The sequence below is a fragment of the Tursiops truncatus genome, chromosome 16 (genome assembly GCF_011762595.2).
Source record: "Tursiops truncatus isolate mTurTru1 chromosome 16, mTurTru1.mat.Y, whole genome shotgun sequence".
In the NCBI taxonomy this organism is placed as follows: domain Eukaryota; kingdom Metazoa; phylum Chordata; class Mammalia; order Artiodactyla; family Delphinidae; genus Tursiops; species Tursiops truncatus.
Genome location: NC_047049.1, coordinates 43,772,682 through 43,800,199, shown reverse-complemented (window position 1 = coordinate 43,800,199; position 27,518 = coordinate 43,772,682). Strand labels below are relative to the sequence as shown.

General features: G+C 39.5%; 1 protein-coding gene and 1 long non-coding RNA gene across 2 annotated transcripts; one reads left to right on the top strand and one right to left on the bottom strand.

Moving 5' to 3' along the window:
- Positions 1 to 3,355: 3,355 nt before the first annotated feature.
- On the bottom strand, positions 3,356 to 25,336 carry LOC109547091 (uncharacterized). Its single transcript, XM_073793330.1, is given in 6 exon segments — positions 3,356 to 6,428; positions 6,430 to 7,655; positions 12,815 to 12,909; positions 22,011 to 23,942; positions 24,107 to 24,320; positions 25,212 to 25,336. Coding segments are annotated over 2 exon segments (1,014 nt in total). The 5' UTR covers positions 7,047 to 7,655; positions 12,815 to 12,909; positions 22,011 to 23,942; positions 24,107 to 24,320; positions 25,212 to 25,336; the 3' UTR covers positions 3,356 to 6,031.
- Positions 25,337 to 25,421: 85 nt separating this feature from the next.
- On the top strand, positions 25,422 to 27,273 carry LOC141276647 (uncharacterized). The gene is made up of 2 exons (XR_012326528.1): positions 25,422 to 25,555; positions 26,148 to 27,273. It is a non-coding gene; the product is annotated as an uncharacterized lncRNA (long non-coding RNA).
- The last annotated feature ends 245 nt before the right edge of the window (positions 27,274 to 27,518 follow it).

Here is a 27,518-nt window from a genome sequence, read left to right as displayed (position 1 = left end):
GAAGCAGTTAACTGGACATAGATAACAGGGAAGTGACATGCTAACTTAGGGGAAATGTAGTTAATCTCAAAGAAGGAATGGAGGAGGGCCACAGATTGAGACTTGCCTTCCTTCAAGAGATAGTCCCAGAATATTTGACTCCAACTCAGAGCAGCCCACATGGAATGGTTAGGGTGATGACCCAGCATATGCCCTTCGGCATTCTGTAATACACTCACTTGTTTGGATACCGTAAGATGGCATCACAAGTGATGTGATTCTGCTTCAGTGACCTCTAGAATGATGAATGCCTCCCAGTTTCTCCTGCCCTCATAAGATTATATCTGAGCATCTGTTCTGGATTTGACTCGTTTATCATATATGTCTTCTAATTGGCTGATGTATATAATCTATCTGGGACTTGGAGTCAAATAAGATCACAAGAATCCATGTGCACTGAGACCAGAGGGTAGATTTGAAGTCCAAGTTTCAAACGCGTATAAATTAGCCTGTTTTTCCAAGTCTCCTTTTATACGTACCTTAAGTTATCAATGTTTTTAATTATGGTTAGCTTTTACTGTTCTCTTTTAAGCATTACCTTCCTTAATACAACTGAAGTGTGATCAGAGTCCTTGGGAAGCATTTCACTGATTGTGGTAAGGCCGTCTGGGGGAAAAAATTAGTTAGAAAAAGAGACTTTTGCATGAAAATGCAGGAAGAACAACAGGGGATGTGTCACATTTCATCAGATCTTAAAGATGCCAATGGATTGACAAGAGAAAACACTTTGTTAATTTTTAAGACACACACCCCCCAGTTTCAGAGATGTGAACATGGAAAAAAAAAGGATATGTTGCAAAATGGTTCCTTTTCAGAATTCAAGGGTTGCCCTAGGATTGATCCTTTACCAGTACTTGACTTGAACAAAGAGCTTTGGAAATTCAATAATTGTATTCAATTGATAATTCTAACACTAACTCAGCAAAGAATCTAGGTTACAGATTACTTGTTGAGTACTTGAGACAAGATTTTACAATTCTTAAAATTCTTACCGGGCTGGTGGCGCAGTGGTTGAGAGTCCGCCTGCCAATGCAGGGGACATGGGTTCGTGCCCCAGTCCGGGGGGATCCCACATGCCGCGGAGCGGCTGGGCCCGTGAGCCATGGCCGCTGACCCTGCGCGTCCGGAGCCTGTGCTTCGCAACGGGAGAGGCCACAACAGTGAGAGGCCCGCGTACCGCAAAAAAACATGAAAAAAAACAATTCTTACCTATTCGGTAGGTGCTATTTACTTTCTGTGTGGATCATTTAAGATCTTAAGGTCAAAATACTGGTGAATATGTGATCACTCCTTGTAGTCACACTCCTAAATTATAACCTTTTAAATTCTTCCTGTCTCATCCCCCACCCTGATAGCCAGTTAGGGGATAAAATATGGACGTTCACTTTTGCAGCTCCATGACCTTTCTCACTGTACTTTCATTGAAAAGAAAGGCACATAACAGCATGGAGGGCAAGGCTGAACCGTAGGTAATGAGGACCAGGAAAAGTCCAAAGCAACATGCCCGAAGTAGTTGCAAGAGTAAAACTGACATTGAGTTGGTACCTGAGAGCAAGTGATACCAACAAGTAGGTTCAAGAGGTAGAGCTGGGAAAAGCTAAGACATAGGGAGTGTGTGGCAACTGATCGGCAGGGGCTACGAAAATCATTCAGGGTTTAGTCAGCTAAGCAAAATGCTTAAGGGGAAAGGACTAGAAAGTGTGCTTTTGTTAAACATCTCTCTGGACAGCATTAAAATCCTAGAAAGTTTTTACATTTATAATACCACAGCAATGAAGAGAACAAATGAAAAACCACCAGTAAATAGGAGGTCTCAATAAAAATTTGAAATATGGAAGGAGGACAGCTACTGTATCAGAGCAGAAGCAGAGACCATTTATACTACTTGCATTAAGGACAAGAAGGAACCAGCTTGGCTCCAGACTCAGAAATGCTTAATACTGTGGAGGACAGAAGTGAGACATGAAAGGAAAGCAGTGAAATTAGTGGCCAGTTGTATACGGGACATTCCCCTCATTCCATACACACTTGCCCTCCTCCGCAACCCCTGTGCATTGTCAACCAGGGACTTACCCTCCAGCAAGAGACGGGAAATTTCTTCTCTGTAGAAATGGCCCTGTTGAATGGCCCCTAGAGACCATCCAACAGCAAAGCAGTTATCTTCTAGCTCCAATACATTTATAACAGGGCTTCAAAATTCATGAAATAAAAACATGAAATAGCTGTAGGCAGTTTATCAATTATAGTTAGATATTTCAACACTCTCAGGTAATTGATAGCACAAATGGACAGAAAATGACTATCAACTAACTCAACATTTATAGAATACTCCAACAACAGCATAATACACATTCTTTTCAAGTGCACATAATACGGGCTATAATACAAGTTTCAAACGATTTAAAAGAATGGAAATCATACAAGGTATATTCTAGCACCAGAATAGAATTAAATTAGAAATTGCTAACAGAAAGATACCTGAAGAGTTGAAACAGAAAAAGTCCTTGAAAGGTACAACTACCCAAGTTCACTCAAGAAGAAAGAGAAAACCTGAATAGCCCTATTTAAACGATTTGTAGCTGACAACTTTCCCACAAAAACAAGTACAGGCCAGATGGCACAAGTGAATTCTACCAAACATTTACGGAAGACCTAGTAACAACTGTACACCAACTCTTCTAGGAATAAACATTTTCCAACTTATTTTACGATTCAACATTACCCACATACCAAAGCCAGACAAAGACATCACAAGAAAAGAAAATCATAGATCAATAACTCTCATGAACATAGATGCAAAAATTCTCTTAAAAAAATAGCAAATTGAAACTTCTAATCTATAAAAGATGGTAATGCATCGTGCCCAAATAGGATTTATCCTAGAAATGCAAGGTTGCCTTAGCATTCAAAATCAATGTATTTCATTATATTAACATACTAAAAAAGAAAAACCATATCTTTATAATGTAGAAAAAGCATTTGAAAAAATTCAACACATTCATGATTTAAAACTGTCAATTAATTAGAAATTAAAGGAATCATCCTCAATCTAATAAAGGGCATTTATGGAATAACATATATCTGACATCATATTTTATGGTGAAATAAAGAGCGGTTTCCTCCTAAGACTGGGAACAAGGCAAAGATGTCTACTCACCACTTGTAGTCAACGTTGTCCCAGATGTTTAGCCTGTGCAACAAGGCAATAAAAAGAAAAGACCCCCACCCTCCGCACACCTTGTGCTGCCATCCCAGTGTTACCAAATCAGGTCTGGATGCTTGCTGCTCAGAAATCAATACTCAAGAGAGACAAATGTTGGTAGAAAGGAAAGTTGCTTTTAATCAGAATGCTGGGGAGATGGTGGACTCCCCAAAAACCACCTCCCAAGATTCTGCTCAGCCATGAGAAGTTCTTAAAGGGAAAAGGTAAGTAATCTCAGTTAATCCTTGAGACAGGAGGTCAGAGGCATCGCCATCCCCCACTGAATGCAGGCTTATCATGCAGGCTTGTTGACTTCTTATGATCTTTCTTTCAATACTGTCTTGTTCACACAGTTCGTTCTCGCAAGATTACTGAAGGGGAAGCTAGGGAAGAGATCGGGTCATGTGTTAATTACTTATTCATTTCTACTTCTTTGATCTATGGAAAGAACCAACAGATTAGGCAAGGTATTATGTGATCAATAGGGCCAGAGATAAGTAGAGCATGGGGGCACCTGGTTTTAGGTTAGTGACAAGACAAAAGCGGCCTCTGGCAGAGAGCTCTTTCCGGCAAAGAGCTTTTTCCTGCCAAAAGCTGCTTACAAATCCCCACTTGTCAGAACATCATTCCATTTTTATTGGATTATGGTCGAAGGTCTGTCTTCTGTAACTTCATGCTGACATAGGGCACCATATACTTAGAGTGGAAGATGTCGACACGGGTCCGTAGTATGTCTTTACTGACAATTGTAGTTGACCATTTACATATACGGGCAGAACAAGTTACGATTATTTTGATGCCCACAAAGATACAGATTATTATGAGCAACACTGTTAATCCCGTTCTCTTAAGGCCAAGTTCTTGAAATTGTGCTAGCCATAGATCTAGTACTTTTTTGTAAATAAGAGGCAGGGGATATGGAGGGGCCTTTGTCCTTGGCAGCCGGATAGGGGTGGGTGCAGGGTTCTGCTCAGTTCCACCAGTGTGTGCTGTGCACCGGCAGGAGCTAGGTTTGAGGCAACTAGGCTGCGCCTGAGGTTCTGGGCAAGCAGACAGGGCCATGGCCTTGCTGGCTCCAAAAGGGGCACAGAGACCTAGACACAGGAAGGGAGAATGCATGAGGCAGTGGAGACAGAGATTGGAGTTATGCAGCTGTAAGCCAAGGAACACCAAGGATGGAGAGCCACCACCAGAAGCTGAGAGAAAGGCATGGAAGAGATTCTCCCCGTGAGCCTTCAGAGACTGCATGGCCCTGCTGACATCTTGATTTCAGACTTCTAATCACCAGAACTGGAAGAATAATTCCTATTATTTTAACCCACCCAGTTCGTGGTACTTTGTTACTGCAGCCCTGGAAAACGAATATACAGACCTTCAAAAGTGGCCCTGAGACAATTGACTTTTCCATTTGCAAAAAAAAAGAAAGTAGATCACTAATTTATACCATTAAAAAAAAAATTCCAGGGTTTCCCTGGTGACGCAATGGTTGAGAGTCCACCTGCCGATGCAGGGGACATGGGTTCGTGCCCCGATTCGGGAAGATCCCACATGCCGCGGAGCGGCTGGGCCCGTAAGCCATGGCCGATGAGCCTGCGTGTCCGGAGCCTGTGCTCTGCAACGGGAGAGGTCACAACAGTGAGAGGCCCGCATACCGCCAAAAAAAAAAAAATCCAGACAGATTTAAAAATATAAACATGAAAAGCAAAACTTCAGTCTTTTGGAAGAATATCTTTGCAACCTCAGTCTAGAAAAGAATTTCTAGACCTAAGAAAGATTGTTATATTTGCATCAAAACTTAAAACTTCTATACAGTATAATATAGCATAAATAAAATTAAAAGATAAGCCACAGTCTAGGAGAAAGTATTTGTAACTTAATGTAGTCAACAAATAAATATACAAGTTATAAAAACAAATCCTGGAAATGAAAGAACAGATGATCCAATTAAATACATATATATCTCCAAGCTCATGGTATTGTTGCCTGTATTTCAATTATCTGAATGCTGCAGCATATGTTATTTTTCTATCTCTAAAATATAGAGACTCTTTTGAAAAACATAATTATAATACCGGAGAAACTAATAACCCCTGAATATCATGAAATATCTGTGGTCATAGATAACACAGTCAACAGATGCCACAGCCAATGGTGGATACATAAACCTACACATGTGATAAAATTGCACAGAACTAAATATACCTACACATAAATGAGTACAAATAAAATTGAGAAATTCTGAACTAATTGGTGGATTATATCAATAATGTCATTATCCTGGCTGATATTTGTACTGTATTTTTACAAGATGTTACCATTGGGGGAAACAGGGTACAGGGTACATGAGGTCTCTCTGTATTACTTCTTACAACTGCATCTTACAATTTACAATTATCTCAATAAAAATTTCAATTAAAACAAAAAATTACATAGGTATTAAGTATGGGACAACTTATACACTTCATATTCATATTAAAATTATGAAATAAAAACTTTATGAGTTATTAAGCAAATATACATATACTTCCTACAATGCTGCATTCCAATAAGCAAACCTATCATGAAAAGTTTCTCTACATAGCATACTTATACATATTCTGCAAAAGGCCTCCTTTTTAAACTTTTTTTGACACTGTAACATCTTCAAAATATTAATAAAGTTATCAAATATTATTTGTTACTCAATGAAATGTCACTTCTAGGCAAAAGGTTTCTCATATATACTGGGTCCCCCACCTCAGTCCCAGGTTGTTTCTGCTATGCAATGAGTCCAACAAGAGGGTGAAGGTTTCAGGATGTTGACAGGGGTTTCTTCTTAGTGCTGTTTCTCTGCTGTTTACTGAAATCGAGATGCTGGTGAAAGGTTCCATTACACCTGTACTGTTTCTCCCTAGTGTGTTCTCTGATGTGTTGTGAGGAATGACTCCGGTAGAAGGTTTTCCCACATTGGTTACATTCATAGGGTTTCTCCCCTGTGTGGGTTCTCTGATGTACTGTGAGGGATGATTTATGGTAGAAAGTTTTCCCACACTCATTACATTTATAAGGCTTCTCTCCTGTGTGTGTTCTCTGATGTTCCCTCAGTTTCAACTTCACAGAGAAGGATTTTCCACATTTGTGACATCCATAGGGTTTCTCTCCTGTGTGAGTCCTCTGATGATTAATGAAGTTTGACTTCTGGGAGAAATTCCTTACATTCATAGGGTTTCTCCCCGGTATGTATTCCCTTAGGTACTGTGAGAGCTGACCTATCACTGAAGGCTTTCTGACATTCATTACACTCATAGGGTTTCTCCCCTCTGTGTGTTCGCTGATGTACATGGAGATTTGACTTCTCACAGAAATTTTTTCCACATTCATTACATTCACAGGGTTTCTCCCCTGTGTGTGTTCTCTGATGTACTGCGAGGCCTGACCTATACCCAAAGGTTTTCCCACATTTGGTGCATTCATAGCATTTCTCCCCTCTGTGTACCCTCTGATGTAGGATGAGAGATGACTTATGGCTGAAGGTTTTGCCACATTCACTACATTCATAGAGTTTTTCTCTTACATCTGTTTTCTGATATGTAGGAAGCTTTGGCTTCTTGTAAAATGCAGTAGCACACTGATTAATTTTATAGACTTCTTTCCCTATATGTGTTTCTTGATGCTGCAAGAAATTTGGGTTCTTGCAGAATACTTCCCAATCTTCATAACAGTTAAAGGTTTTCTCTCCTTTATAAATTCGCTGAAGGAGTGACTTCTTTCTGAAACTATTCACTTTCAATACACTCACAGTATCTCTTCCCCATGATAACTCCATAGTGCTTATTTAAAGTTGACTTCTCACCAACAGACCACCTCCCACAATCATTCAATTCATAGTGATTCTCCCTTGTATGAGTTCCCTGATGAATGTTGGTCTATCAGAAAAGGCTTTGACATGTTCATTACCTCCATAGGGCTTCTCCCATAAGCTTGCTCTCTTATGGGTAATGAAAGTTGCCCCCTCATTGAAGGCTTTCCCACATTCACTATATTCAGAAGAAAGCTTCAGAGTTTGAGTATCTTGATGCTGAAATATGTCCTTATTTTGACTAATGGCTTTTCCAGTTCTATCATATTCTAAAGATTTCTCTCTAGAATGACCTGTGCTTTGTACAGAGGAGTAATTTCCCATGTGTATTAAACTCATAAGGCTGCCTTACAAAGGAGTGTCTATTACTAATGATTAGTTCTGAAAGAGAATCCAAATTCATTCCATATGAGTCATATTTACCAGGTATTTTTCTTGATAAAATAGAGTTTGTACCCAGAGAAAATGCTTTTCCTAATACACTATTTCTCTCTTTAGTCAGTGTTTTGTTGTTGACAAAATCAACTTTCCACCAATGCTGGTCTTCCTTTTCCTGGTTCTTCTCCATCAGGTCAACTATGCAGAAGTATAGAAATGAAAATAATTTGCCATAGTTTATACATGTTAATATATTTCTTATGAAGAGAAGACATATTCATATGTCTTATTCTAGCCCAGTCATTTGCTATGAAAGTAATCTCAAGGGCATACTGCCTTGCTCCTCTAGGTTTGAAAAATAAATAAATAACTTGCAGTAGTGAAAAATGGGGAATCTGGCGACAAAATGCAATAATTTGACACTTCAAAAAGGTTTAGTGTGGTGATCATTTTGCAATATATACAAATATCAAATCATTACATTGTACACCTGACACTAAAATGTTGTATGCCAATTATACCTGAATTTAACTGTGACATTCAAAAATAGAGAATTCGAAATAAACACAAACAATAAATTTAAAATGTTTGAATGACTGCTTAATCTTGGGGTGGGGAACTTACAGGTAATAGAATCAGCCTAACAACTCAACAAATATTAAGTAGAATCACAAGGAAAATTAATAGACAATGATGGTAAGGGGAGATATCAAGGAACAATTAGACTCGGAACAATTAAATCAGGGCCTAGTCCTTATCAAAGCAAGAGCCTCACTAATGTACATGCTTACAACCTCATCCTCCTCTTTTCTATTCCACATAACACCACCAAATTAAATTTCAGAAAGTACTCATTTTCATTAAGGAAAACTATTGCCTAGGCTATATTTGCATTCTCATGGGGATTCACAATGAATAGTAGTGCCTAAATGAAGTATACATTCAGGCTATTCTTACAACAGGATCAGAGGCACATCTTTATTCATCTAGCATATCATCTAAAACTTACAGTCTGGGGACTTCCCTGGTGGTGCAGTGGCTAAGAATCTGCCTGCCAATGCAGGGGACACAGGTTTGAGCCCTGGTCCAGGAAGATCCCACATGCTGCGGAGCAACTAAGCCTGTGCGCCACAACTACTGAGCCTACGCTCTAGAGCCTGCAAGCCACAACTACTGAAGCCCACGTGCCTAGAGCCTGTGCTCCGCAACAAGAGAAGCCACCGCAATGAGAAGGCCGTGTGCCACAACCAAGAGTAACCCCCACTCGCCACATCTAGAGAAAGCCTGTGTGCAGCAACAAAGACCCAATGCAGCCAAAAATAAATTAAATAAATAAATAAAATTTATTAAAAAAAAACTTACAGTCTGAATTTCACTTATACAATCAATTATCCACCGTTATTAGGGTCTAGAGTACTTTTCCCTATCTCTTTACACTCATCTTCTGATTTGTCTAATAATTGTGGAAAGTATCCTAATGTCAATTTTCTGCCCTTTGCAATTAAAGGCAGAAAATAAAAATTCTAAATTCTCAACTATATTCAATGAAATCTAAAGAAAGAAAGAAAGAACAAATAAGGGGGACTTCCCTGGCAGTGCAGCGGTTAAGAATCCACCTGTCAATGCAGGGGACATGGGTTCAATCCCTGGTCCAGGAAGATTCCACGTGCCATGGAGCAACTAAGCCCATGCACCACAACTACTGAACCCACAAGCCACAACTACTGAAGGCTGCATGCCTAGAGCCCATGCTCTGCAACAAGAGAAGCCCGCGCAGCTGCTAGCTGCGACTAGAGAAAGCCCGCATGTAGCAACAAAGACCCAATGCAGCCAAAAAATAAATAAATAAAATTTTAAAAAGAAACAACAGGGGCTTCTCTGGTGGCACAGTGGTTGAGAATCTGCCTGCCGGTGCGGGGGACGCGGGTTCGAGCCCTGGTCCAGGAAGATCCCACATGCCGCGGGGCAGCTGGGCCCGTGCGCCACAACTGCTGAGCCTGAGCTCTAGAGCCCACGAGCCACAACTACTGAGTCCGCATGCCGCAACTACTGAAGCCCCCACACCTAGAGCCCAGGCTCTGCAACGAGAGGCCACCGCAATGAGAAACCTGTGCACCGTAACGAAGAGTAGCCCCCGCTCACCCCAACTAAAGAAAGCCCGCTTGCAACAGCGAAGACCCAAGGAGGCCAAAAATAAATAAACAAACAAACAAATAAATAAATTAAAAAAAAAAAAAAGAAACAACAAATAAGGTCTCCAGATTTCTTTCATCCCTTCATTACAGCTGAAGCAATACTTCAGAGAACTGAATAAGAAAACTGAAGGATGATATAATGGTGAGGATTTACCTCACTATTGCATTATCCTTCCAAGAAATTCCATCATTCATTTTCTTATATTTTAGTGTATTTTAGCAGTATTGAACATAACTGATGAGTAATGTTGGAATAATTGCTAGGGGGATGAAGTAGCAAAACATTTCAAAATACTTTAAAATAAGATCACAACAATCCCATATTTCTTAGATTTATAAATGGGACCAAGTCACCCATGTGGAAATTGCAAGATAAACTGAGTTTTATTCCATTTAAAAATATAAGTAAATTTTCTCTTTGTTCATTCAAGTTAAAATTTTATTTTAATTTATAAGAAATTATGAAAGTCATAAAACAACAACCCTTGCAAATAATTAGAACTGTTTCAAAAAGAAATTCAAAAACAAAAATTGGGTACACTGGATCCCTGATGGTATACCAAGGGTTAATATTCTATTTTGTTTAATATTTGAAGTATATCACTATTCCTTTCTACATTCCAATAATGGAATACAGTCCATTATTTCTTTTTATATTACATATGTACTTTTCAAACACCATATACCTATATTTGTAAAAAATCCAAATTGACAATATCTGTCTTTTAACAAGAGGTTTTAGTCCTTTTGAATGTATTGTAATTACTAAAATATCTAGGTTGGTTTCCTTCATTTCACTTACAGTTTCCACTTATTCTAATTTTTACTGCTTTTCCCCTCTCTTTCATTGTTCTTTTTTGGTCTGATCTAATATATGTATATTTTTTCTTTTCTATTTTCTTACCTTCAAAAGTTTAGAAGTTATACATTACTTTCTGCTAGCATTTACTCATTAAATTTTACCATTCATATTTAACTCAACAACACTTCTAAAAAATAAAAGGATTTTAGAACACCAGTCTGGTCAACTGATAAATTATTTACATGCTATTGTTTTTCAATATTTTATTTTTGTTGTTTGTATACTCAACAGAACATTGCTACTACAGATCTTCCTTGCCTTACAATGAGGTTATGTCCCCATAAACCTATTGTAACTTGGCAATATCAAAAGTCAAAAATGCATATAATACCCCTAATCTACTGACCTCATAGCTTAGACTAGCCTACCTTAAACGTGCCCAGAACATTTACATCAGCCTAGAGTTGGGCAAAATCATCTAATGCAAAGCCTATTTTATAATAGCGTTGAATATCTCATGCAGTTCACTGAATACTGTACTAACAGTTGTATGGGTACAGGATGGTTGTAAGGTTGTTCACCCTCGTGGTCATGTGGCTGACTGGAAGCTATGGCTCACTGCTGCTACCCAGCATCACAAGAGAGTATCTTACCACCACATATCGCTGGCCCAGGGAAAAGATCAAACTTCAAAGTACAATTTCCAGTGAATGGGTATTGCTTTTGAACCCATGAAGTCAAAAAATCATGAGTTGAATCACTGTAATTTGGGGATCATCTGTAATTTATACAGATAATATTTGTATAAACGTACCCATATCTTTACTTGTTTCCTCCCAGAACTGCTTCTGTTCAAGTTCCCCTGTCTGAGTTAAAGGTACTACCAGACATCTAGTGCCTCAGGAAAAAAAACCTTTCAGTTTTTCTCTTGATTATTCTTTTTCTCATACCCATAATCCAATCTAACAACAAATCCTGTTTTGGCTACAACTTCAAAATACATCAAGAATCCAATCATGTCACTTTACTTTCTATTTCCAAGCCGGTATTAAGGCACCACAATCCCTCACATGGAGAACTGCTAACTGCTCTCCTTGACTTTACTCATCCCTCCTCCCCACCCCCTCTGTCAACATTTCCACTGTAGAGCAGCCAGGGGTATACATGAAGCAAATCAGAACATGTGCTCCTTTGCTCAAAACCTTCCAATGACTCCATCTCAATTAGAATTAAGGAGCTTTCAGGACTTCCCTGGTGGTCCAGTGGTAAAGAATCCACCTTCCAATGCAGGGGATGCGGGTTCAATCCCTGGTCAGGGAACTAAGATCCCACATGCTGTGGGGCAACATGCCACAATGTGCCCGCGTGCCACAACTACTGAGCTCACGCACCTCAACTAGAGCCTGCATGCTGCAAACTACAGAGCCCATGCACTCTGGAACCTGCGCGCCACAACTACAGAGGCCATGCGTCCTGGAGCCTGCAAGCCACACCTAGAGAAGAGAAGACCCACCGCCACAACTAGAGAGAGGCCTGTGCACAACAACAAAGAGCCCACACACCACAATGAAAGATCCCACGCGCCTCAATAAAGATCCTGCGTGCCACAAATAAGACCTGATGCAGCAAAAACAAAATTAAATAAATAAATAATAAATAAATCTTAAAAAAAAAAAAGAATTAAGGAGCTTTCGATAGCCAGTAAAGCCAAATACTGGCACCAACTACCTCTCTGATATCATCTCTAACTCTCTGATCTCTATTCACCCTGGCAAATGCTATCCTGTTCTGCAGACACTAAACACTCCGGCCTCAAGTTCATGGCACAGGGTATACCATCTGGCTGGAATATTCAAAATCCACTGGCCCCCTCCATTCAGATCTGTGTTAATTATAATATTGATCTTAAAGAGGCTCTTTCCTGATCACTTTCATAAAGAGTACCACATTTCATTCTCTTTTGCCACTAAAATGCAGTCATTATATTGTTAGCAGTTGCAACCCCAGCACACAGACAAACCTGGCATATGGTAGATGTCAAATTAATACTTAGTGAATTAATACATAATATATGATTAAAAGATGACAAATGAAATTGATGTAGAAAGAATAACAAATATTTAAAATGAGAGAGGCAAGGATTGGATTTTTGGAAGAAAACCCAAAAAGAAACCATTTAGCTCTTATCCGCCAGGGTGATATATGTATCTGAGGCACGAAGGCCAATTATTCTTGGTCACTTCCAAAGTTCTATTAACTCTAAAAAAAATTTCCTAAAAAATCTCAAACATGCCAACATCTGAACTAACTCCCTGGGATCCAGTTTCTCCCAGGTTACAGTAAAGTCTATGCTAACTCACCTGGGTGGCTCTGACTTTGGGACTCTTCCTCTAACATCCATGGCTCTTCTCCTTGCTCCAATTTGAAAATCACCTCTGGTTTGGTAACACAATACCTTGTGAATGGAAAATGACACAGGACTTGGACCAGGTGGCCTGAGGTTCAGGACCTTTAAAGGAGGACAAAGTTAGCCTGCACGAAAATAAATCCACTGGAACATTTCACTGGGGAAGAGAACACAAGTGTTCTTTGTAGTGCCCGAAAGGGATCACCTTTGACTCCTGAATTTCAAATCTATAAATTATTAATCTCTACAAAGAAACCACCTATATCAGCAGCTAAAAAGGAAACAAATATTGTTTGGAGTTACAAATTATACAATCCCTACCCACTGAGATGAGGTGGCTATAGTTCTCCAGCATCATGTCCCTGTCCAGGGTCCTCTGAGCAGGGTCCAGGTGCTGCCACTCCTCCTGAGTGAAGCCCATACTCACATCCTCAAATGACACTGGCCCCTGAAACAGCACATCTGTGTTCAATCTACAGTGACCAGAACTGAATAGCATGCAATATGTTGCGGATCTAACACCTGGTCATGTTCACAATTAATAGTTGAAGAGAAAATGCAATGTAGGATCCCTTCTCTCAGTACTATATGTTGTGGGAAAATGAGGAATCATGGTATAAGGTCTGGCCAGTGTATTAATTTCTTAATTCATACAAAGAGCATAGGAGTTCCTGCCAGTGTTCCAGGAACTGTCCCAATTTCTGGGAATACAAAGAAAAATAAAAGGTTAATCCTGCTCTCAAGGAGTTTATATTCAGGTCAGAAAACATATTTAAACATAAATATCTGCAATAAATTTTATAGAAGCAATGATTAAAAAGTCTCTGAAAGGTAAATGGGTAGTTGCAAAGGGGGAAGAAATGTTAAGTTTTATTTTGTATTATCAGGTTGAGTTTTATGGAGGAGTAAAGTATTAAGTCTTGACACATGAATCACATATTCTTTATAAATATGGGCCAACGACACAAAAAAAGGCATGGAAGCATTAAAAAATACTTGATAAATTTGAAAACACATGGCTCAAAAAAAAAAGAATACTTGATAAGTTAATGGAACTATACAGTAGGAGAAAAGGGTTTGAGATGTATTAAGATAAAGCCTCACAGACATAATTAAGAGCAAGATTATAAGCAAGATTACAAGTTATTGTGGATATGTCCTCCAGCCTAAGGGTTTCAAAACATTTGATCATTTACCCCTTAATTAAAGTTTGAGCACTCATCCAGTATGGCTATTTATATCTTTATATGTACATGAAATCTCATTCTTATTTTTAAAACACAAATATCTGAACATCGATATGCTAATAATTCCTTCCCACATTCCAACAGCTTTTCTTGGGTACTCCCTGGGGCAGTGTTCTCAAAGTGTGGTCCATAAGTCAACAACATCAGCATCAGCTGGGAACTTGTTAGAAATGCAAAATTCTCAAGCCCCATTCCAGACCTACTATGATAGCCAGTGTCCAAGATGGTCATCACCTCCTCCCCCAATGCCCTTGTACATCCTCTCCCACATTAAATAGGGCTGACCTCTGTAACCAATAGAATCTTGCAGAAATAACAGAGTATGACCAATGAAGCCAAGTCACAGAAGAACACTGCTGCTTCCACTTTGTTCTTTCATGGATCACTTTCTCTGGGTAAAGCCAGCGGCCATATCATGAGGACACTCAAGCAGCCCTATGGAGAAGTCTACATGGGGAAAAAAATGAGGTCTCCTGTCAAACATCAATACTAATTTGCTAGCCATGTGAGTGAGCCATCACAGAAGCCAATCCTCCAGCCCCAGTCAAGCCTTCAGATGGCTGCAGCCTCATGAGACCCCTACGTGAGACAATAAGTGTTTCATGTTGCCTTTAAGCTGTGAAATATTGCAGTGCTTTCTTATGCAGCATTAGATTAAGGCATCTACAGAAACAGATACTCTGGGCATGGGACTTAGTGAACAGTGTTTTAATAAGCCCTCTAGGTATGAGACACCAAAGCTGAAAAACCAGTGATCTAGGGAAGTCAAAAACAAGGACACTAAAGGAATTTGAAGGCTCTGGCGCCTACAGCTACAACAAACATTAAACACAGCCCAACTCCTAGCCAGACTAACACAAATCCTCACACTAAAAATTTATTTACCTCAGTTCTATCACCAGATACATGTCCAGCTCTCAAAAAACAATTGCAATACATACCAAAAAGTAATAAAAAACACACGAAGAAGAGACAAAGTAATAATCAGAACCAGACTCAGATACAACACAAATGTTGGAATTATCAGACAGGGAGTGTAAAATAACGACAATTAACATGTTAAAGAGTTGAATGAAAAAAATTAGACAACATTCAAGTATAAATGAGTCATATAAGCAGAGAAATAGAAATTCTAGAAAAAAATCTAAAGTAAATGCTCCAAGTCAAAACCACAGTAATAGAAACAAGGAATGCCTCTGATGGACTCATCACACAACAGGCCAAGGAAACAACCAGTGAACTTGAAAATAGGTCAACAAAAACTTCACAGACTGAAATGTGAAAAGAAAACGAATGAAAAAAACAGAACATCCAAGAACGTGGCACAACATTAAAACGCATAATATATGCATAATTATAATACCAGAAGAAGAAGGAACAGAGCAGAAGAAATACCTGAAGTAGTAATAACCAAACATTCCAAAATTAATGAAAAATCCAGGAAACTCAGAGAATATCAAGCAAGATAAATGCCCCCAAAACCACATCTCAACCTGTCTTACTCAAACTGCAGAAAACCAAATGCAAAAGATCTTGAAAAAAGCAAAGAAGGGGTGGGGGTGCTATTGGGCCCCAGGGGTTGGTGGAATGTGAACCTTACCTACAAAGGAACAACGATAAGAATTACAACCGACTTCTCAGAATCCAAGCCAGAATCCAATGCAAGCAAGGAGAGAATGGAGTGAAATATCTAAAGTGTTGAAGGAAGAAAACCACCAACCCAGAATTAATGAAAAGACACACTGAGGCATACATTTATATAATTCTGAATGACAAGGATAAACTCTTAAGAGCTTCTAGATGAAAGAACAGCTGACTCACAAAGTAAAGAAAAGCATCCTAGCTTCAGACTTCTCCTCTGCAGGGGTGAAAGCAAAAAGACAATGAGATTATGAGAAAAGAATTTCAATCCAGGAATATTATACATAAATAAATTGTCTTTCATATGACAGGCCCAAAACCAGATGTGTTCAAATGAGCAGGGCCTCGAGGAATAAATCACCCCTGTAATCTCTGCAGAGAAAACACTAAGGAGGTACTAACAAGCTGCCAAGCAAGTCTCAAGCAAGGGGAAGGAGTGAGAAACAATAGAGCTTGTTATTGAAACATGGTTACAACTAGATGGATAATATTAACATGATTTGAAATGTATAACATAATATTAAAGAAGACCTCCTGAAACAGAAGAGACTCTCCGTAAGAACAGAGCCAGTAATATACTGATAAATTATTAAAATGGGGCTTCCCTGGTGGCGCAGTGGTTGAGAGTCCACCTGCCGATGCAGGGGACACGGGTTCATGCCCCGGTCCGGGAGGATCCCACATGCCGCGGAGCAGCTAGGCCTATGAGCCATGGCCCCTGAGCCTGCGCGTCCGGAGCGTGTGCTCCGCAACGAGAGAGGCCACAACAGTGAGAGGCCCGCGTACCGTAAAAAAAAAAAAAAAAAATTATTAAAATGGAGCCTGGGTGTGGGGAGGAGTAATGGGTGGATTGAAACTTTCGAAGGTCATCTAAGAGGGGCTGGAGGAAGAGCAGTAGCAATAACTACACCATGGAGCAGCAGAAGAGCAACAAAGTCATTGATATGTTAGTAGATATGGCTCAGTTATAATATTTAGGTGTGGATTGGTAGCTATGAGAACTAAAAATCAGAAAACTACCAAATTAACAGAGAAGAAAAATGAAGCAATGACAAATTTGAATATACCAGAAAAAGTAAAGATTCTAAAGAAGTATAATTAATAGTATAAATTATGATATATATTGCATTATGTTATACTCAAAAATAATATGTAGTAAACTAAGACAGATATATAAAACCAAATATACGAATTATCACAGAAAATGGGAATGGATATATTTCTTATGCAAGACTGACATGCCATATTAGTCTTTAAAAAAAACCCAAATGTTGCCATTTGTTGTTTACAAAAAATAAATCTAAAACAAAGTGATAAAGAATGGTTAAAAAAGAAGGAATGGACAAAATACTACAAGAAAACGCAAATAAAAGGAAGCAAGCATGGTCTTATTTATATCAGATTAAGCAGAATTTGCAGCCTTAAACTTCAATGGGGCAAAGGCAGATACCATGTAACGATAAATGGTAAAAATTAATCAAGGTTTAAGTCAAATCTGTATATGTCCAAATAGATAAAAGAAAAACTGCTACAGTTACAAGATAATTTGGTTAAAGAAAACAAACCACAATCACGGTAAGAGGCAATATATCTCTATCAACAAGAAAGGACTATCAAATGGAGTTTGTTGAACTCACATGTTCAGGTAATTACTAATGATAGTTAAAATTCAGTTACTTAGAAAATGTCTTTCATACAATATTTTAAATACATACTATCTCATACTCAGGACAAACCTATAACATAGATACCATTTTTCCCATTTAACAGATAAGAAAATTGAGGCAGAAAGAGGTTACCCAACTTCCCAGAGTCACCCTAAATTTGAACTAGGTCATCTGAAAATAAAGCACCACTTATAATCGTTATGTTATGCTGTGCTTTCAGAGACAATATTGCTAAACCCTACAAATCAGAGGTTTTACAAGCTACTTTGTCTGATTATGACCTATAAAACCAAAATTTTAAAAACTCACTAAAAAGTCATTAACTCATAAAATAAGACATTCTCCAAATTAAAAACTTTAGATCAAAGAAAAGTAACCAACATCCAAATTACTACTGTCCTAGAAAGAAACAAAGGGGGAAATTCATTACATGAAAACTTAAGACCTAAAAATAAAGCTGTCACAGAGAAAAATTGTCTTTAACTTATTTTTTAAATAAAGACTGAAAATAATTATGAACTTCATGTTTAGCTGAAAGAAATACGAAAAATAAAAAACAAATCAAAAAAGTATGAAAAAATAAGGATAAAATCTTAAGTGAATAAAATTAAAATAAAGCCAAAATAAATGAGGAAGACTAAATTAAACCAAAAGCATTTTTTTTCAGTATGTCTCATACATAAAATGGGCAAAACTGGGGTTGGGGGGGAAGAAAACTAACATAAAACTTTAAGACAATTTAATTTAGCAAACAATTTTTTTGGTTGTTGTGCCTAAAAATTTTTACAAGAGGGGGAGGAAATATACCGGATATAATGTTTTTGGGGGGTTTTTTTTGGTTGTTTTTTAGAAGATGTTGGGGGTAGGAGTTTATTAATTAATTTATTTATTTTTGCTGTGTTGGGTCTTCGTTTCTGTGCAAGGGCTTTCTCTAGTTGTGGCAAGCGGGGGCCACTCTTCATCGCGGTGCGCGGGCCTCTCACTATCGCGGCCTCTCTTGTTGCGGAGCACAGGCTCCCGACGCGCAGGCTCAGTAATTGTGGCTCACGGGCCCAGTTGCTCTGCAGCATGTGGGATCTTCCCAGACCAGGGCTCGAACCCGTGTCCCCTGCATTAGCAGGCAGATTCTCAACCACTGCGCCACCAGGGAAGCCCCGGATATAATGTTTTTAATTCAAAAGGGGAAAAAGGTATGTTCAAAATAAAAACTATAAAGGGATATTACTTTTTATTACAAAGCTCCTCTAATCAAAAGAAATATACATCAGTGACAAGAAAAAGTCCCAGAATTGAGTCAAATATATGTACAGTGCCTACTTGTAAAAAAAAATTATACCTCACACTATATAAAAATATATATTTGAATGAATAAGTATAAAACACAAAACAAAAGACAAGGAAGCACCCAAGTAATAACATATTAAGTCTGTTACAAAAAGGTAGAAAATCTTAGATTGGATTAAAACGATTGAGCTACATGGTGCTTACAAAGGAAACACCTAAAACAAAAGGGCACATGAAAGTTCATTCATTCATTCACTTAGCGACTTTTCAATACTTATTATGCACTTAGACTACAACAGTGAAAAACAATGATGTCCCCCTCCAGTCTTCAGGAGAGTTATATTCATTCAGGAAGGGAAAAACAGACAATAAACAGCATAGTAATAATGAAACTGTAGTGTTGGATGAGAAGTGTTTTGGAAGAGTGTGTTGGAGCAGTGCCTTAATACACAATACATAGTGTATTAAGGTAAGGGGGATGGGAACGCTGGGGGTTAGTGTAGCAATTTTAAGGTGGAAGTTTGTGTAGAGTAAAGCAAAATGTGAGAAACCCTTCGTATGATTGTGCTTTGCCCTGGGACAAAAAGCACCTGCTCCCAGCTGGGGATAACAAATGACAAGCTGGGAAGAAGCAACTACAACTTACATCATGTTCTAAAAAATAATTTCCCTAATATAAAGAAATTAAATCTATAATTTAAAAACTTTCCATAAAGAAAATCCAGGCCCTATATAAATTCACTGGTGAATTTTTACAAACAACTAAGTAATAAATAATACCAATCTTCAACAAACACTTCCAGGGAATAGACAATGAGGAAATACTTAACATGTTTCTTTGAGGCCATATACAATTGATATAAAACATGACAAAAACATTATAAAAAAGGTAAATAAAAGTCTCTCTCATGAAGAAAGACAAAAATCCTAAACAACTTATCATGAAATACATTCAAAGATGACAGAATATCAAGACCAAGTGGGAATTTTTCCTGGAAAAATAGGCTGGTTTAACACTTGAAAATCAAAACATTAATAGAATTACATCAATCAGTATGTTAATATCAATCCATTAAAAGAATAAAGGAGAAAACCATACAATCAACTCAATAATTAAATTCAACACCATTGGATGATAAAAACTTTCAGCAAACCACGAGTAGAATGAAACTTCCCCAAGAACATCTACCAAAAATGTTACAGCAAGTATCATCCTAAATGATAAAATATCGAAACGCTTCCCTTGAGACTGGGACGAAAACAAGTATGTACTATTCTATTCCATGGTAGCTCCTAGCCACAGCAATAAAGAAAAAGAAATTAAAGTTTTTAAATGGGACAAAAAGTAAGAAATATCCATATAACATAATTGTGTGGAAGGAAACTCCAAAATAATCTACAGATAAAATATTAGAGTTAATAAATGGTAAGGTCACTGAAAACAAGTTCAATATACAAAAATTGACTATATATACTAGCAACGCCAAAATAGGGAGAAAATTTTTGAACTACCTAAGAATAAATCTAACAAAAGAAGTAAAACATGTACACATGGAAATTATCAAACATTCCTGAGAAAAATTAAAGGAGACCTAAGTAAATGAAGAGAAATGCCATGTTCATGAGTTGAAAATTCAAGTCAATATTAATATAACCTAACTCCCAAATCAATCTATAGATCCAATGCAATACCAAATTCCAGCAGATTCCCAGGGAAGGGTGGGAAGGGGGGCAGGGCGTTGACAATATGATTTTAAAGTTTATACAGAAATACAAAGAACTGGGACTTCCCTGGGGGCACAGTGGATAAGACTCTGTGCTCCCAATGCCAGGGGCTTGGGTTCATTCCCTGGTCAGGGAACTAGATCCCACATGCATGCTGCAACTAAGAGTTCGCATGCCACAACTAGGGAGCCCATGTGCCACACAATTAAGGAGGTGGCGAGCCACAACTAAGGAGCCCTGGAGCCGCAACTAAGGAGACTGCCTGCTGCAACTAAGGAGCCTGCGTGCCGCAACTAAGGAGACGGCGAGCCGCAACTAAGGAGCCTGCCTGCCACAACTAAGACCCAGTGCAACCAAATTAATTAATTAATTAAAGAAAAAAAAGAAATACAAAGGACTTAAAGTAGTTACGGTAAATCTTGAAGAACAAAAGTGGACAACTTATATCCACAGATATGAATACTTTTTATAACGCTAAAATAATAAGGCAGGGCAGTACTGGCATAGGGTAGACAAAGAGGCAACTGCAACAGAAATAAGAATCCAAAAAGAGATACACACATATGGTCACCTGATTTCTAACAGACACCACTGCAATTCTGTGGGGAAAGGAAGGTCTTTTCAATAAATGGTACTGTGGGAACTGACTAGCCATAGCTCAAAAAAAGATATGTATATGTTTATGTATATGTATCTAATAATTCAAAATAGATCATAGACTTAAATGTGAAAGCTAAAACAATTCTAATTTTTAGATGAGAATATAAGAGAATTCCTTTACGATCGGGATGGGCAAAAATTTTTTTAAACAGGACACAAAGAGCACTAACCATTAAAGAAAATATTGATAAACTGGACTTAATTAAAATTCAGAACAAGTCTCAAACTTAAAGAAGATACCTGTAGTACACATATCTGACAAAGGACTCATATCTAGAAATATAAACATCCAAGTTAATACAGCACAGAAAAACTATCAATTTTTTTAACAAACAAAACAAATACACGCTTTAAAGAAAAAGATATCAAAATGGTTAGAAAACATGAAAAGATCCTCAGCATGATCAGCAATCTGAGAAATGCAAATTAAAACCACAATGAGATACCATTACACTCACCCACCAAATACTAAAAAAGAAAAAAGAAAAAGAAAACCTCACAAACAATACCAAATGCTAACAAGGCAATGGCACAAGAGAACCTCTCACATACCGCTGGCGGGAGTATCAAGCAGTACAACTACTTTGTAAAATCCGTTTGGCTGAATCTATCAAGGTTAAACATATGTATGCATGCTATGACCCATCAATTCCACTCCTAGGTTTCTATCCCTCAGATTCAAGTGCACATGTGTACAAAAGCCAGAATTGTAAACAACCCAAATATCCTTTCAGAACACAACAGATAAACTGGTATATTCATACCATGGGAAAAAAACCAAACTACTGCTACACATGGATGACCTCAAACATAATGTTGAGTAAAAGTCAGACATAACAGATTATATATTACATGACTCTATTTGTATGAAGTTTAAAATGAGACAAAAGTAATATATGATAACAGAAGTCAAAATAATAATTACCTTTGAATGAGTGGGCAAGTACAGTCTTGGAAAGAAAAGAAGACTTCTGCGGTACAGAAAATGGCCTTTATCTTGAGCTGGGTGATAGCTATCCAGCTGTAGCACATATGAAAAATTCATCAAGTTGTACCCCGAGGATCTGTGTGCACTTTATTTCAATTTCAAAAACAGAAAGAAATATTAACAACTTGAATGTAACAAGATTTGATCACTGACTGGATATGCGGGTAGCAGGTAAAGGACAGCACTTAGAAATAGATACTGGGTTTTTCACCGGGATGATGGACTGGCTGGTGATAACATTTGATGGGAAATAAAGGAGAAAGTGGGGGGAGCTGTTAATAACAACTTTCCTTTTGGATTGTAGAGTATGACGGGCCTTTAGAAGAGCTATACAGAGATGTCCAGCAGAGAGTTGGCCATTTGGGTCTAAGGTAGGGGAGAGGTCTGGGCTGGAGAGCCAGAAAAGCATCCCAGCAAATGATGCATCCCCAGACAGGAAAACAGATCACTCAGCAAGACCAGGAGAGTGAGGACAATAGGGGACCAATAATGGACACCTTGGGAGAAGCAGTAATAAGAGGCAAGAAGGGGAAGAAGACTCCATTGAGAAAACAGAAAAGAAATCATCACAGAGGAAGAGACCAGAAACCAATCAACACTTTCTAGGAGGGACTGAACATGAGTGTCCACTGGATAGAATGCTCAATTAAGGCAAATACTATAAGATCAATGACATTTGTCATAATAAGGTCACCGGTGTTCCTCACCAGACAGATCCAACAAGTGATGCAGTTTGAAACGTAAAAGGGCACTGGGGAAGCGTGTGCCAGAAAATACAACTTTAATCTATCTGCAGCACAATCTATACATAATATAAGAGAAGATTATCTGAAGGTGACATAATCCATTCTTTCTTGCAGATATCCCTGGTTCTATGCCCAGATCAAGTGGGACCATGAGGAAGAGGTCTACAAGACCACAGTGAGAAGCCCCTGGAAACCTCAATTGACTGAGTTCGCCTTTGGCACAAAGTGTCCTCCTTCCCCTGAGGAGCAATTACAAGCAGCTGGCTGCACCCATTTCCCATAGTCATTGAAAGATTATTTACTATGATACCTACAGTAAGATTAGGAAAGGAACATTTTCTTTAGAATTCTTAATGCTTCATGAGGAATTCACATGATGATTTCTTTAAGGGCCAATGCAAATCATGTAACAAAGAACATCTGCATTTTTTCTGACTATCAGAAAAATCAGACAAATTCGGTCAATGATAGCACAGAATAGTCTAGTAATAGCATATAACCTGCATATAACTGCATAGTACTTCATTCTGATACTGATGTGTTCCTATTATCCCTGAAGTTGACTTTCACCTATTTCTATATTTCCATTCTAACCTATTAACCCTAAAAAGTCTCATGTAAGACACTGTAAACAAAGGAGGGAAAAAATAAACAAACCACCTGAGATCTGTTCATTTTCTGTGGATCGAGGAAACACGTAGTGAACTACAAAGTTGGGCTGGAGGAAGAAAGAATAGATCACAAGAGATCTGATCTGCCTTGCATCTCCTGGATTCTCCTACCTATAAGCTCCACACACTAGCAGGATAAAATGTCCTCCTGTAGAACATCTTTTGGTCCTGAACTACCTTGGCAGTAGTTTCTCAGTCTTTTAATAGAAACTGGGTTTGACTTAACTATGTCGGAAAATCTGACTATTGGCTAGGTTGCTACGAATGGGATGACCCGGTCATTCATCCTCTTGGGCTCAGTGGTTTTCATCTTTCATCCTAGGCAGAAACAAGTAGTCCAGGAAGCTCTTTCCTTCACTACTTCCTGTGTCTGTGAAGTCAGGATGGAGGAAGCATCCACCTCTCTCAATGTCACGGGTGATAAAGGGCATAGGGTGAGGCCCCCTCAAGCACTGGAAAGAATAGAGAATGTGAAAGAAGTCAAAGGCTGTTAGGAAGGTCTGAGATAAGTTTTCTTAGTGGTAGGTGGTATTTCTCTCCCCCAGACTATATAATTTCCTGGGCAGACTTGCCCCTTGCCTTAGCCCAGCTCCCTCTCCTGAAACCTGGCTCACACCTCAGGTTCTCACAGTCTGACGGGTGGCTTGCAGAGCACAAGGATCACATGGTGCATGGTGCAATCGGCTGTGCAAATCTAGGGTCTGCTCTTTCTTGGCCTTGATCCTCCTCTGTTCTGCAGCCCTGGTGGAAGGTCTCCACTCATATGAGCCATCTTCCAGGCGGGATTCCTTTTACCTCACAAGATCCGCTTTGTTCCTAGGAATCAGGACCTGAACCCAAGGGACAAAATCATTTTAGTTGGAACCTATATGAGCGCCCCAAATCTTGGAACACCTGTGCTCCCAAATCTTGGGTGGGTCCTTCAGTAAACTCAAATCAGTACCATTGAAAACACACAGGCTGGACAGTTCATACCAGCCCCAGAACTAACCATTATGAACTATGATCCCAGACCCCCGAAGAGACACCAAGAATCCCGGAAATACAAGTGCCCCATGAGAAAAGAGTCCACGATATACTTGACAGCGATGTCCTTTGGCTCAGTGCAGGGACGGGCACAACGTTTAGGCAGAATTGTTTTTTAGGGAGGAAGCAGATGTGGATGTGCCTCCTCCGCCGGCTCTGCCGTCTTGAGGCACTCGCTAGCCACTCTGAGTCAGTTTCCGGTACTAATACAGTGGGAGGGCGAGGAGTCCCTGCCGTCCTCACCGAGTGCGCGGCGGCCTCAGCACAGTGGCCGCCAACATTACGGCGGCCTCTCTGGGGACCCGCAGGCGCGGGTAAGCGTACAAGGACCAGACTCAAACAAGCCACTGCAGCAGCTGCCGCTGGCCGGGATAGGGGCCTGAACCCCGCCCCTCCCTCAAGCTCTGCCGCCTTTCGCACCGGCCAAGCGCCAACCGCGCTCCAGTGCCCACCGCACCCCGACTGAGGCTGCGCGCAGGGCGGCGCATGCGCCAGAGGGCCTGTCGACCCCGAAGGTGTTACCCCCGACCGGTCTCACGGCTGGAGCCCCGCCCCGGAGCTGGGGGTGGGACCTGAGCCACTTTGATCGCAGCCAGGGAGCCGGTGTGAGGCGGTTGCTGCGCTAGCCCAGACGCTGACGCGGGTGGAAGAGAAGACCAGAGAAGAGACCCGCAGTGCAAGCTTTGAAAACAAACCTGGTGGTAGCAGGGCTTCTCCCAGGAAGGCACAGCAGCCCAGTGCTGGTGGCATTGGCGGTAGTAGTAATCATGATAAAGTGTGATGATGCCAGCTTCTCAAAATTACTTGTGAGAAATGGAATATTGCCTGCCATGTCAGTAAACAAAGGATGTCATAGTCATCAGCGGTCATAGTCATCAAGGATTGCAGCCACCTCCGAGGGTGAGCCGGTGAGCCCTGAGGGAACTTAGAAAGGAAACAAAGAATACCTGCCATCTAGCAGCCATAGGATTGCAGCCACTCCCCACAGCGAGACCTGAGGAAACTCGAAAACACAGGATACTGGCCCCAGATCGCTGAGGTGCGTATCAAAGGAATGGTTTCAGTGAGCCCAGACTCTTGCATCTTCCCATACGTAGAAAAGCGCTAAATTCCTTAACTTGATATACCTAGTTTATTATTATTATTATTAACGATAATCTTTTGTTCCGACTACCTGCCCTTTGTTGCAAAACTCCTATATATCCTGGCTTGCCCCTCGCCTCCTCAGAGCAGTTTTCTCAGGGTTACTTGAGATGCTGCCTCCCCGGCTTGAAGTCCTAAGAATGTCAGCCTCATAAAACATAACTCTCAACTTTTAGGTTGTGCATTCTTTTTCAGTTGACACTTGCAATACACAAAATTGTTAGATGAGTAAAAATACACACAAACTGAAAAAAACAGGTTATCACACACAGCCTCATCTACCTTAGATAACATGCACAACTATTTGACGTTTTACACAAATGGGATATTCAAGCAATATTTCAGTAAAGAATATAAACATTTCCTTGGTCAATATATTTCCCAGTTCTTCCTTATCAAAAATTTCAAACAAATAGAAAATTTGAAAGATTCAGTGAGCAGACATATCTAGAGTCAATAGCTGATTTTGCCATATTTGCTTTATCTAGATGTCTTTACTTGTGATGAAACTTCAGCCCTGAGTGTGTCATCATGTATCTTCTAAGAGTAAGGACATTCTCCTACGTAATCACAATACCATTATCACACCTATAAAATTGAACCATAAAAAGCATCTAATATTCAAGTCCATGGACTTCCCTCGTGGCACAGTGGTTAAGAATCTGCCTGCCAATGCAAGGGACACGAGCCCTGGTTTGGGAAGATCCACATGCCGCGGAGCAACTAAGCCCGTGAGCCACAACTACTGAAGCCTGCGCACCCTAGAGCCTGTGCACCACAACTACTGAGCCCATGTGCTGCAACTACTGAGCAAACATGCCACAACTACTTAAGGCCACGCACCTAGAGCCTGTGTTCTGCAACAAGAGAAGCCACCACAATGAGAAGCCCGTGCACCACAATGAAGAGTAGACCCTGCTTGCCGCAACTAGAGAAAGCCTGCACGCAGCAATAAAGACCCAATGCAGCCAAAAAGAAAAAGCATCTTTGTTTTACTCTCGCTGTCTTTAGGATTCTCTCTTTAACTTTCATCATTTCAATTATGATGTCTTGGTGTGGGTCTCTTTGGATTCATCTTGTTTGGGACTCTGTAATTCCCGTACCTGGACATTTTTTCCTTCTTCAGGTTTGGGAAGTTTTCAGCCATAATTTCATCAAATATATTTTCAACCTCTTTCTCTTCTCCTTCTGCAACCGCTATAACGTGAATGTTTGTATTCTTGATGTTGTCCCAGAGGTCTCTTGAAATATCCTCATTTAAAAAAGTTTTTCTTTTTGCTGTTCTGATTTGATTTCCTGTATTCTATCTTCCAGATTGCTTATGCATTAATCTTTATCACTTAATCTCCTGTTAATTCCTTCTAATGTACGTTTCAGTTATTCTTCAGTTCTGACTGGTTCTTTTTCATGTTTCATAGTTCTTTGAATTTCTCACTGTGTTCCTCTATTCTTTTCCCAAGTTTTTTTTTGTGTGTGTTTTCTGTTTCGTGTGTTTTATTGTTTTTTGTTTTACTATTGCTTTGAACTCTTTATCAGGTAAATTATGTTTCATTTCCCCCCCCCCCCGGGTTTTTTCCCCCCCGTTCATTTGAAATATATAACTCTGTCTTCTCATTTTGACTTTCTCTATTTGTCTCTATGAAATTAGGTGAAACTGTTACCTATTATGGTCTTGTAGGCATGTCCTTCTGTGGGAGCCTCCTTATGCAGTCTGTGTTAGCCCAGTGGCTTTGGTGGGAGCAGTCTTCTCCTGGGGTGTGCTGATGGCAGCTGCTTTGATGGGAGGTATGGCTAGTGTCCAAGGGAATAGAGCTGGAGTCAGATGTGAGCTGGGACTTGTCCCAGGCTCAGTGGTGGTT